The sequence below is a fragment of the Nelumbo nucifera genome, chromosome 2, assembly GCF_055504915.1.
Source record: "Nelumbo nucifera cultivar China Antique chromosome 2, China Antique-T2T, whole genome shotgun sequence".
Classification (NCBI taxonomy): Eukaryota; Viridiplantae; Streptophyta; class Magnoliopsida; order Proteales; family Nelumbonaceae; genus Nelumbo; species Nelumbo nucifera.
Genome location: NC_142650.1, coordinates 96,115,200 through 96,128,101, shown reverse-complemented (window position 1 = coordinate 96,128,101; position 12,902 = coordinate 96,115,200). Strand labels below are relative to the sequence as shown.

Sequence of the window (12,902 nt, the reverse complement as noted above, 5' to 3'; positions counted from 1 at the left end):
TACCTGAATTCCTTCTTACCCACCAAGTACATTCTAGTACAAGTTTTTTTCCTTTTCATTCTCCAACATCTACACTGCCTTTGCGAACCTCAAGATGAGCTTGGAGTTTGGGCTTCTCAATGGAAGAGCATTTGTGCTACTGTAAGCCCACACCCAGATAGCCCATACAATAGGACAAAGGTCACCCAAGACTGTCATAGGCCCTGACAAAATTTCTAGAAGAGGTGAAGATGTTCGTAGATTTGCTTAGATTTTTAAAAGATCTTGCAGAGTATCTTCACTCGTTGTTTAGATGATGCCTAATGACCTTACTTCCTGCTTGGCTTGGCTTGGTAAACATGAAAATCAGTAATGCATTAAGAAATTAGAATCTGGGTAGATATCAAGTGAATGTGCAGCTGACCCTAAATAGTTGGGAATAAAGTTGAACTGAGTTGAGCTGATTCTAAACTCTCCTCTGTACAATGAATGAATGGTAAAAGACAAATTATTTCTTCTTGCAACTGCATTGTTATGTGGGAAACATAATATGGGGCACAAGCCAGCCTATACTCTCAACTTTCCCCTTCAAGCTGGAGAGTATATGTCACAGTTCCATAATAATGCTTTGATAAATAGGTTAGATAGTTGACTCCTTGACTTGATATAGGGAAAATCAACATCACGACTCTGAACATTCTCATGACAATCCTCCATGTTTTTCATTATCTCATGAAAAACGAGATTAAATGCTATATGTACGCTGCTTAATTGTTACAATGAAGATGCATAGGTGAAGACAATGGAAATCCTGTCTCCTAGAGCAAATGTTTAAACCACATCAATCCATATATATATATATATATATATATATATTATTAAAATTGGTCCATCCATGTCAGCAGCCCTCTCCTTGCAGGAAACCCCCCATTCTAATTTTCAGTTTTTTTGAATTTTTTTTATCAATAATTTTTTATTTTTTTAATTCCATATAATTGCCTATTAAACCAATAAGAAAACAACATAGGCTAAATTATCTCTAACAACCACTAGATAAAGAAAGAGATATTTGATTTTCTAATGTCTAGCCAAGTGGCACCACTATCCCCCACTTTCTCTTAAATTATCTCTAATTCCTATTTATCTTCTCCCTAACTTGCCAAGTGGCACCATTATCCCCCACTTTCTCCTAAATTGTCTCTAATTCCTATTTATCCTCTCCCCCCACTTTTTATCTATATCTATCCAAAGAAAGTTTGAATTAACAAATTTAAAAATTATTTAAATATTATAAAGAAATTATAAAATAACTTTAAAATATTTATTAAAAACACCAAAAATAATTATAATCTCTATCTATCTATCTATCTATCTATCTATCTATCTATATATATATATTAAAAACACCAAAAATAATTATATATATATTAAAATTGGTCTGTCCATGTCACCATACCTCTCCTTGCTTCAAACTTCCCTTCCTAAATTTCTGTTTTTTGAATTTTTATTTATAAAATTCCACATAATTACCCATTAAACCAATAAGGAAATCACATATGCTTAACTATTTCTAACAACCATAAAGAAAGAGGGATTTGCTTTTCTAATGTTTAGCCAAGTGACACCACTTTCCCCCACTTACTCCTAAATTGTCTATAATTCCTATTTATCTCCTAAACTATCTCTAATTTAGTAGAGAGGTTCTCTCCTAAACTATCTCTAATTCCTATTTATCCTCTCCCCCACTTTTTATCTATATCTATCTAAAGAAAGTTTCAATTAAAAAATTCAGAACTATTTAAATGTTATAATGAAATTATGTATTAAATTTAAAATATTTATTCAAAACACAAAAAATTAATAGATTTAATAATATTCATATTATTAATAATTCAATATTTTTACAAAATTCATCATGAAATTATGTAGTAACAATATAAATTATAATTTTACGAATTATTCAATTTAAATGTTATTCAAATAATAAAAATTTAACATTAAAAAATAAAACATTTTCTAAATATTTCAATAACTAAAAATCTTAAATAAAAACATTAAAAATATCTAAACAATATAATAAAATATTTAATATTAACGTAATAACATAAAAATAAATAAAATTCAAATAATGAAAATTTTTAAATATTTTACATATTATCTAAATATTTAGCATGACAAAATTTTAAATAGTTAAAATAACGAAATTATGTAATAATTTAAAAAAAATCTTAAAAGTTGAAAAATAATTATAATAGAATTCATAATATTCATATTAATATTTTACAAAATTAATAACGAATTATGTAATAATAGTACAACTCTAATTTTATGGATTATTAAACTCAATAAATGATTAATATTTTAAGAATTTAAATAACTACTATTTCAATAACTAACTAATATTGTAAATAACTAATTTCACTTATATCAATTAATAATTATAGAAAATAACTATCAACAAAATTATATTTATTAGTAATAATTTTACAATAATAGTGTATATTCATTATATATTTATATATACTATAATTAATATTTATTTTATTTTTAGTAATTATTTATTGTTTTTTATAAAGATGCTTTCAATAATGATTTATAAATCTATTTTTATTTTGTTATTTAATAGAAAATTATCAATAACTATTGGAGATTAAACAACTATTATTTAACTTTTGAAATTTAATTTATTGTATTTATTGTATTTTTGTTATAAATTTATTTTTAGTGATTATATATTTTTTATAATTTATAGATTAATACTTATTAGAGATTAAGCTATTATTTGAGATTACACTAATTATTTACTAATTTAGTACAGTTTTGTAATTATTGTATTTTTATTATATATCTATTATAATTTCATTATAAACTTATTTTCAATGAGTGTGTACATTTGCTATAAATTTTCAATAATTATTGGAGATTAAACTATTCTTATTTATTAGAGATTAGACTATATATTTAGTTGAAATTAGGAGTGTGCAATGCTTGGTTCAGTTCAGTTGCAGGCTGTTTCGCCAACCAAATCGATCTGGTCAAGTCCATAGTTGTCACTTGAAACCGGTTGACCATTAGTGAAAACCCACCAACTCGGGTTATATCGATTTGGGTCTATTTTCGGTTTAGTTTTTTGTTCAAAAGATTTAAACTTAAAAATTAACTTTAAATTTCACAAATTACAATGATATTATTAAAAAATAAATTACAAAAATTATATCTATGATATAAAATATTTTAGACTAAGAAATATGGGAAGTTGCCTACTTTCCCGTATTAAAAAATTAAATTTAAAATATAAAATATTAATATATATTTATTAAACCAAAGCCGATCAAAAAAACTAGAAAACCGACCAACTCGGGTTAGTTTGATCAGATTGTTTATTAAAAAGTTAAAATATAAAACAATTATATACTCTTATGTATTTGTATTGTTTAACTTTCACTTAACAAAGCCCATGCATCACATGGGTCCCCGTTACCATGCCTCTCCTTGCTCCATTATCCCCACCCTGCATTCTCTTTGACTTTCTCGCCTCTCCCCTTCTCACCACTCCCATTAAGCCATGTCACCCAACTACCTAAAAATATTCCTATAATCTCTCTCCGAAGGTATCTCATTTAAACCAATAGGAAAGTATCATGTTGCCCCACTCCCTAATCAATTCCTAAAATGCATCCCCCCAATCTATATCCACTCTCACTCATTTAAAATATTTATATTAATTAATAAATAGTTAAATACAGTTAATATTTAATCCCACCCATATTCAATGAGTATTAAATAGTGTTATTACCAAAAGTTAATAATTATGGTTAGTAAATTACCAAAAATTAATAAATATTGTTATTAATTAACTCATTAACAACATTTATAGAAATTGAAAACTCTTTAACTAATTTCTATAAAATTGAGAACTATATTTAACAATTATCAAAAAGGATAAAATTTTCGTTATGGTTATTATTATAATTAATAACCAAATACAAATGGAGGAACAAAATATTATAATGTTAGAAAATGAAATTATTAATTAATTTATATTGAAAAATAAAAGATAAATTAGTGTAATTTTGTTAGTAAACTACCAAATAAAAATATATATTTAATAACAATTTAAAAAAAATTCAATAAATCCCCATAGTTACACAAATGTAATAAACTTTTCAAAAATTTTCATAAAACTACATTTTCGTAAAATAACATTTTTGAAATTAAAAGATATAAAGTATTTGAAAGTTTATTTAAAATGCATTAAATAATTATTGAAAATTATTAGAATATTTTGGAAATTTTAGGAAAATGTTACATTTGATAGATTTTGGAAAACATTGAAAAATTATGTAATTTTCATTGCAAATTATTGAAAATTATTAAAAATAAATGACTATGGGAAATGGAAAACTATAATTTGAACAAATAATTACACAAAATATTAAGATAAATTGGTATAATATTGGAAAAAGGAAATTGTTGGTTAGTTTATATTAGAAATTATAAGATAAATTAATATAATTCTGTAAGTAAACCATTTAAAAAGAAAATAAATTATTTAATAAAATTTTAAATAAATTTTCAAAATTACACAAGTTCAATAAATTTTCCAAAATTTTCATAAAATTACATTTTTGAATATTAAAGACAATTTAGTGTACTTTTAGAAATTTACCATGTGGTTGATACTCAATATATCCTTTTGATCATTTCTATCATCAAATTGAATATTGGGTTGATGGGGACAGTGTTTTCAAAACTAGATCAAACCAAATGGTTAGACCGGAAAAATTGGGAACTAGACATCGTTTCACCTCAAAACAGCTTTCTGTCCAAAAACCATTTATTTTGTTAGTGAACCACTAACCTGGGTGGTCGAACCGTCATCCATTCAAACCGAACAGTCGGACCGTTCAACCCCAAAACGGTTCCCTATCCGGTCCAATTTTAAAAACCTTGGATGGAGAGTGGGTGCCTTGCCTTGAGCCTGGCTTGGTGTGCGGCATGGCCTGGCCCAAGGCCCGACCCACGACACGGCACGTGCCCGTGCAAACTCGAGCCGTGGGTCATGTCGAACCGACCCCCAAATTATCCTAGAAGAGGGAGGCACGGCCCGGGACGCCTTCTGGGCTAGCATGGCACGACTCGCACTTTGTGTGGGCCACACCCAATTTACACTTCTACTTGAACCTGCCCAACACTAGGGACGGGACAGGGAAATTCGCAGATTCTCCATCCTTGATGAGGAGTGGGGTGCCTTGTCCCTGAACTCACCCAACATTGAGGGCTGGTTACCTTTCCCTAAACCCGCGTGACACTGGGGACGGGGCGGGGATGGGGTAGAGTGTCTTGACTATGGGATAGGGAAAGGGATGGGGTGCCCTGCCCTGAACCCACTCTGTTGTCATTCCTATATAATTGTTTATTATTAGTGGAATTAATAAAAATATTAGCTTTTATAATTATTTTTATTTATTTAAAGTTTGTAAAGAGACTGGGCCGAATGGGCCCTAACATCCTCTCTTGTAATATCTTTTATTTTATTGTTGATGGGCCACACTTAATGGGCCTGTTATTTATTCTTGTTTTATTCTCTTATGTAACTGCCAAGCTGGCCGCCCACTTAAGGGCATTCTTGTCATCATCTAATTTTTAGATCTTAATAAAATAGGGTTAGAGGAGAATGGAGATTAATTCGACTCCTTCTTCTCTTACCTTCTCTTTTCACCATCTTCTTCTCCTGTATAGTTGTTCAGACCTGTTCTTTACTTCTTCTAATCCCTAAATTTGTTCTTGATATTTGAGGACTGATTTACATCTTGGTATCAGAGTGGGTTTAGTTCTTCTTTCTTTTTCTTCGTTCCCATACACTCTAAAATCAAGGGAGTGTATGGAGAGATAGGTTCTCTATAGTATAGAGGATCACTTGCCTAGTTGGTAGAGGGTTTGGAGAGTTTAGATCTGGCTGGATTTTGCCAAGAAGTGGTGTTGTTCTGCTGCTGCCCAAAACCCTAGCCAACTAGAGATTTTCGAGCTTACCAGGAAAGGTGAAGCTTGGGTGTGGCGCTCTGTGCTTGGAAGGTGTCTCGTGACTGATAAAGGAGGGTGGTTCAGGTTTGGAAGAATTTGGGTTGGTCTGGTAGGTGCGGTTGCATCTTCTCTCTTCCTCTCAACAGTTGGACGGAGCAAAACCCTAGTTTTTCAAGCACCCGAGTTATGGTTTGACTTCAAGTAAGTTTATATAGACAAAATTTCTAGTTCTTTGATTTTCGTTTGATTGATGGAGACATACGGAAGTGAGTTCAAGCAGGTGCCGGTTTCTGGCCTTGGCTCAATAGATTCTGTTTTGGCTGGTATAACCACAATCAAGCTAGATGGGACAAATTATCTTGCTTGGGCACAGTCTATGAGAATCTATGTCTGTAGTAGAGGAAAACTCGGGTATCTCACAGGCAGTAAGGTGAAACCCGAAGAGACAGACCCTGAATTTGAAAAATGGATGCAAGAGAACTATACTGTCATAGGATGGTTGGTCAACTCTATGCAACCTCATATAAGCCAGCACTATCTCTGGATGTCTTCGGCTAAGGAGATATGGGACAGTGTTACTGAGACCTATTCACAGAAATTGAATGTAGCAAGAGCTTATAAGTTGAAAAGTGATGTGAAGAACTTGAGACAGGGGGAGAAGAGTGTAGCAATCTACTACTCTATACTAAAATCCCTATGACAGGAAATTGATGTTATGGAGACAGTAGTATGGGAGAGTAAGAAGGATGCTGAAATGTATAGAAAGCTAGTGGAGAGAAATAGGGTGTTTGAAATTCTCACTGGACTCAACCCTAAGTTTGACATTATTAGACAAAATATCTTGGCCAGAGATGAGATTACTCTTTCATAGGCATATGCTATGATAAGTAGTGAGGAGAGTAGGGGGCAGGTACAGTTGCAGAGTCCACCTACAGAACATTTTGCACATGCAGGAATGAAGCCAAAGGGCCCTACTGAGAAAATAGAGCAGATGTGTGAATATTGCAAGAAACCGAGGCATACAAAGGACACCTGCTGGAAGCTTCATCTTGAGCTTCTCCCTGATAGGTTTAAGAATAACAATAACTCTAAGAAGGGCAGTCAGGTAGGAAAACTTAAGACTACTAATGTTGCTACAGTACCTGAAGGGGGAAGTAAGGAGAGTGAAGAGAAATCAACCATTGAGCAATTGGCTGCAATGAAGCTGGATTTTGAAAAGTATGGGAGGCTCCTAAATCACTTGGAAGCTACGATTTCTTCAACTCACCCTTCCAACAACACATCATCTTCATCGGCTTTTGCTCACTCAGGTATTCGTGCTTCTGCAAATCATGCTTCAGTTTCAGGTAATCATAAAATCCCTTGGATTATTGATTCCGGTGCATCAAACCATATGACCAGCCTGTCTAATCTTTTTTGCTCATATCATCTTCTCTCTGGAAAAGAGAAAATATCCCTTACCGATGGGTCCCTTGCCCCCATCTCTGGTAAAGGTGATATAAAGACCTCTGACACCCTTTTCTTATCCTCTGTCCTTCATGTCCCTAAACTTAACACAAACCTTTTATCTGTTAGTAGCTTAACAAAATCCATGAATTGCAGCATAACCTTCTTTCCCACTCATTGTGTTTTTCAGGACCTGTTACCTCAGGAATGATGGGAGTGGCGAAATGCTCTTCTGAAGGAGGGGAAACAACCTGCACATGTCTGAATCTCTGCCTTTGGTACCACCTTTGGAGAGCAGGAGCAGGTGGAGGAGCAGGAATATCAGACTCACAAGGAATATCAGAGGTAGGTCCAATGGGAGAAGTGGACACCCCATGATCGGACTCACAAGGAATGGGAAGAGGAACAGTTGGAGACATAGCAAAGGGCTCGTCAGATTTCTCCCCCTCGGGAGGAATGCTAAAGAAGGGAATCAACTCGGCAAAGGTGGCATCCCGAGATACAAAGCGGGTGCCACGAACTTGATCAAAACAGCAATAACCCTTCTGTGTGGAAGCATATCCCAGAAAAACACAATTATAAGCCTTAGGTTCAAACTTGTGCCTTTGATGACTATGAATATGCACATAGCAAGTGCACCCAAAAACACGGAGAGGAAGAGAAAAGATATCCTCATCCGGGAAGAGAAGACTAAAAGGGGTTTTAAAGCCAAGGACCCGGGAGGGCATACGGTTGATCAGAAAAGTAGCAGTAAAAACAACATCACCCCAAAATTTTATAGGAACATGGGATGCAAATAAGAGGGATCTAGCAACCTCAACCACATGTCTGTTCTTTCTTTCCGCCACCCCGTTTTGTTGTGGAGTGTAGGAACAAGAACTTTGATGAATAACCCCAAAAGCTTCAAGATAGGTGGAGAGGGTTCTCTCAAAATACTCCTTAGCATTGTCAGAACAGAATATTTTGATACGAGTATTAAACTGGGTGAGGATGAGTTCATGAAATTTTTTCACAATAGCTGGTACTTCATCCCTGGATTTCATGAGATAAATCCAAGTGTAACGCGAATAGTCATCAATAAAAAGGATAAAGTACCTGTAACCCCCCATGGTTGGCATATGATATGGCCCCCACACATTAGAGTAATTTCCTCAGGAGAAATTTGCTTACCATTCATCACATCAGAAGAGCAACTGGCTGATATCTTGACCAAGGGAGTTCCAAGAGGAAAAATGACACACTATATAAGCAAGCTGGGCATGATTGACATCTATGCTCAGCTTGAGGGGGAGTGTAAAGAGACTGGGCCAAATGGGCCCTAACATCCTCTCTTGTAATATCTTTTATTTTATTGTTGATGGGCCACACTTAATGGGCCTGTTATTTATTCTTGTTTTATTCTCTTATGTAACTGCCAAGCTGGCCGCCCACTTAAGGGCATTCTTGTCATCATCTAATTTTTAGATCTTAATAAAATAGGGTTAGAGGAGAATGGAGATTAATTTGACTCCTTCTCTTACCTTCTCTTTTCGCCATCTTCTTCTCATGTATAGCTGTTCAGACCTGTTCTTTACTTCTTCTAATCCCTAAATTTATTCTTGATATTTGAGGACTGATTTACATCTAAGTTAATCAAAATTTCATTTAAAAATAATAAAAACTATTAAAATTACTACATAGTATTAATAAAACTAAATTTACTAAAAAATATTTGGTCATATTCAATTAAAAATAATTATTTTTTATAAATCAACATTAAATTTAAAATAAAATTATTAAATCTTTCAGATTTTCTCGTATATCACACGGGTCCCTTCTAGTATAGTATGACTCATCATCTAATACTCAGCTTCAACACTGGATTTGGATACAACACTCTACTTTCAACTCTTCATTAAAATTAGGTTTCCTCCAAGGAATGTACAATAACCAATCAAAAAGCTACAATCAAAAGGCAGCCCTACCCAGTCTGCATCTGTAAACCTAGATGTAGTCAAATGACTATGACCTTGATAAATTAATCTAAGACATAGAGAACCTTTTTTTATCAACAATGGAGAACCTTTCAAGCATTGTAGTATCTTAAAAATAGCATCCAAGAGAGGAATTTTGGGAGAATCAATGAACTGGCTGATCAAACTAACAGCAAAAAATATATCTAGATGAACAATAGTTAGATAATTTAGATTCCCAACTACTCTTCTATACCAGCATAGATCATTAATGAGATCCCCTGGATCTAGAATAAGTTCAATATTGGGATCCATTGGCATAATTACAGATTTAGAGACTAACATCCTTGTCTCCTCAAACAAATCAAGCACATAATTCCTCTATGCGGAATATATTTATATCTTAGAGCATGTCACTTTAATACCTAGGATATACCATGGTTTTCCTGAATATTTACTATAAAAAACTACTAAAGGAATACCTTCTACTTGCTTATACCCTTCTCATTTCTTGTAACCACAATATTATCAACATGTACTACCAAAACAACATGTCACTTTAATACCTAGGATATACCATGGTTTTCCCAAATCTTTACCATAAAAGGCTACTACAGGTATACCTTCAACTTTCTTATACCCTTCTCCTCATTTCATGTAATCACAATATCATTAACATGTATTACCAAAACAATATGTCCAGCCTTGGAATTCTGCCAAAAAATAAAATAATCACTAACAATTTTCATACCAAAATCAATCACTATCTCACTTAACTTACTAAACCAAGAATGTTATTATTGCTCTTGTTTCTGCTAAAAAAAATACATTTCACTGCCTAGAGACCAAGTTTGGAAAAAAGGTTGGCAAACAGACAGACCCAAGACACTTCATCTGTAGAGTTTCTGGTTGGCTGCCATAGTACATGTATTTATTTATTTATTGATGGGTAACTGTAAATAAATTTTATTAAAATGAGGTAAAGATATATAAAAAAGCGTCCTGATAGGATGTGCAAGCTGTCACATCTCAAATGAAAAAGAAAAAAGAGAATTACAACTCTGCACAATATATTTGACCCCAACCAATCCCTCAATTGGCTGAAGTATCAGCCAGCCTATTAGCCAACCTTTGAACCCACTAAACCTGTATGGACATGTTGCTGGTTAACCACTTGAAGTTCTCAATTTCATCCCTGTATAGCCACACTATAGCTTCCAGACTCCTTAGCCAGTCCACCACCACCTTGGAATCCCCTCAGATATATTGGCATGGTCCATCTGCACCTAGGGCTGTCAATGGACAGAATATTGGACCAATCTGATCCAGTCAAGTATGAGTCCATTACAGATGGACCAGGTCCAATTCAATCCGATGAATACTTCAGACCATTCTGGACTGGTCCAATTCAATGCCTGGACCGTCCAAACTGTTCAAATTGGTTTTAAAGATTGGGTCCAACCTACACCTGGTCCATTGACACCTGTACTCTTATCTTATGTCAATGGACCAGATATTGGTTCGATCCAACCCAATCCAATATAAATCCATTGCAAATGGACCAGGTCCAATCCAATCCAATAAATACTTTGGACCATTAAGTCTGGACTGGTCGATTCAATATGTCTTATCAGTTTGTCCAATCTGTTCAAATTGATTTTGATTAGAATGGGGTTCAACCCAAACCCGATCCATTAACACCCCTACTGAACCCAAACAAACCAAAAAAAAACACTCTCAAATACAAGCAATGAATGGAAAGAGATCAGTAAGTGGTAACAGGCCTCACTGTTGGTTTTGCAGAGAATACACCATTTAGGGGAAATGCACACATTAGGTCTCTTTTGCAAGACATCCAAAGTGTTAATCTTCCCAATAAAAAGCTCCTAGGGGGGGGGGGGGGGGGGTAGGCCTACACCAAACGTATTTCGCAGGGAAAAAAGCCTAAGAAGGAGGAGAAAAGCAAAGAGGTTTGAAGGAAGCATAGCAAAAAATACCTCCAGGGCTAGGGGTCTAGACACGCCTATCAGGAATAAAGGGATCTAACCAAACCTTACCTAGAATTTGCGAAAGTTCAACTGCCAATTCAAATTCATCCTCTCTCAAACCCCTCCTAAAGCCAATATCCTAGTTATAACCACCTGAAAGGATTAGGATAGAATACAAGGAGGGAAGAAGGTCCTTTAGACCAAAATTACCAATCCATAGGTCTTCCCAAAGCAAAATTTTATTCCCAGAACAAGCATCGTAACTGACAAAGTTCAAGAACTAAGGGACTGAATGGATTTCCAAGGTGATACCAAGGTGTCCTGAGCAAGACACCGGCATCCCAACCATTAATAGAGGATCCATGAATGTTTTCCACCACTCTAACTCCCATTTAACTATTTGGTCCTTCTTACCATCTCCTGACTCCCTGAAAAGTCCCTCACACGGTCCTTCCTACCATTTCCTAGCTCCCAAAAAAAAATATACCTCAATCTTCTTTAACTTTTTCACTTCCGTTAGTGGAATCTGAAACTCTGATAATGAAGAAACATCGAAGTTTGTCGGCGTGGATTTTATTAAAGTTATTCTACCACCCAGGAAATGTAATAATTCCTCTTCCACATTTCTAGCCTCTTTGCAAATCTTTCCAGCACCAAACTCCAAACCTGCTTTCCTTAGGGTTGGCTCCTAAAGGAAGTCCTGAGTAGTTCAAGGGCCGGAAAGAAGGATTACAATTTTCGCAAAAATGGACTTTCTCATTTTCAAAAGAAATGGTATCATTCAGTTAGGGTTTCAATGAAGCAGTTTTGCAATTACATGAAAGAAGAAAGGGAGAGATGAAATATGCAAATTCCACCATAATCACTAATATTTGTTGCCCTTGGATAGCAAGCATGCAGGGTTCCAAAATTCCAATTACATAATATCACAAAATGTTCAATACAAAAACTACAAATATCAATCAAGACTAATACTAAAAGTAGCATAAAAGCCTTTGATAAACTTACTCTTCGGGGCATGCTGGATCAGCATTTGATATTGAACCTACTACTACTTCGATTGGTGGAAGAATTGCATGTAAACCACGTGCCATTACTGTCTTAGCTGTTCCTCTCTTTCCTGAGATGGCAATTCCTCCTATCTCACGGTCAATTGCTCCAAGCAACAGAGCCGTTTTAATTGCATCCTGTGACAGAATTAATTTTCACAAAGATGTTAACCATGGCAATAATATAAATGTGATTCACTTAGTCCTCACTCTTGTCATTAAAAATGTATGAATGCTTCTTTTTTCTAATAAACGTAATGAAAGAGCCTTGAAGTCACCTATACAAAACAAGGTGAAGAAAAGGATGATCACTAAAATAGGGTTTTGTTGATTTTCAGCATCATCATTGAGCACTATAGTAAGGGGTAAAAGAACAAGAAGAGCCACCTCTAGGGTTGACTGATTACACATAAGAATTCAAACTGTCAGATTAAATAAGGACGTCCTTTTGTAAGTCAAAGAGG

The 12,902-nt window shown here is 34.4% G+C and overlaps 1 protein-coding gene across 5 annotated transcripts in view; it reads right to left on the bottom strand.

The window, feature by feature from the left end:
- ALB1 (ALBINA 1) overlaps positions 1–12,902 on the bottom strand; it is a 36,454-nt gene that overhangs the window by 13,970 nt on the left and 9,582 nt on the right. For all 5 annotated transcript variants that reach the window (XM_010247934.3, XM_088898078.1, XM_010247937.3 and 2 more), the window contains exon 2: positions 12,398–12,576. In XM_010247934.3, the coding sequence (XP_010246236.2) occupies positions 12,398–12,576 (179 nt within the window). The remainder of the gene's footprint in view (positions 1–12,397; positions 12,577–12,902) is intronic.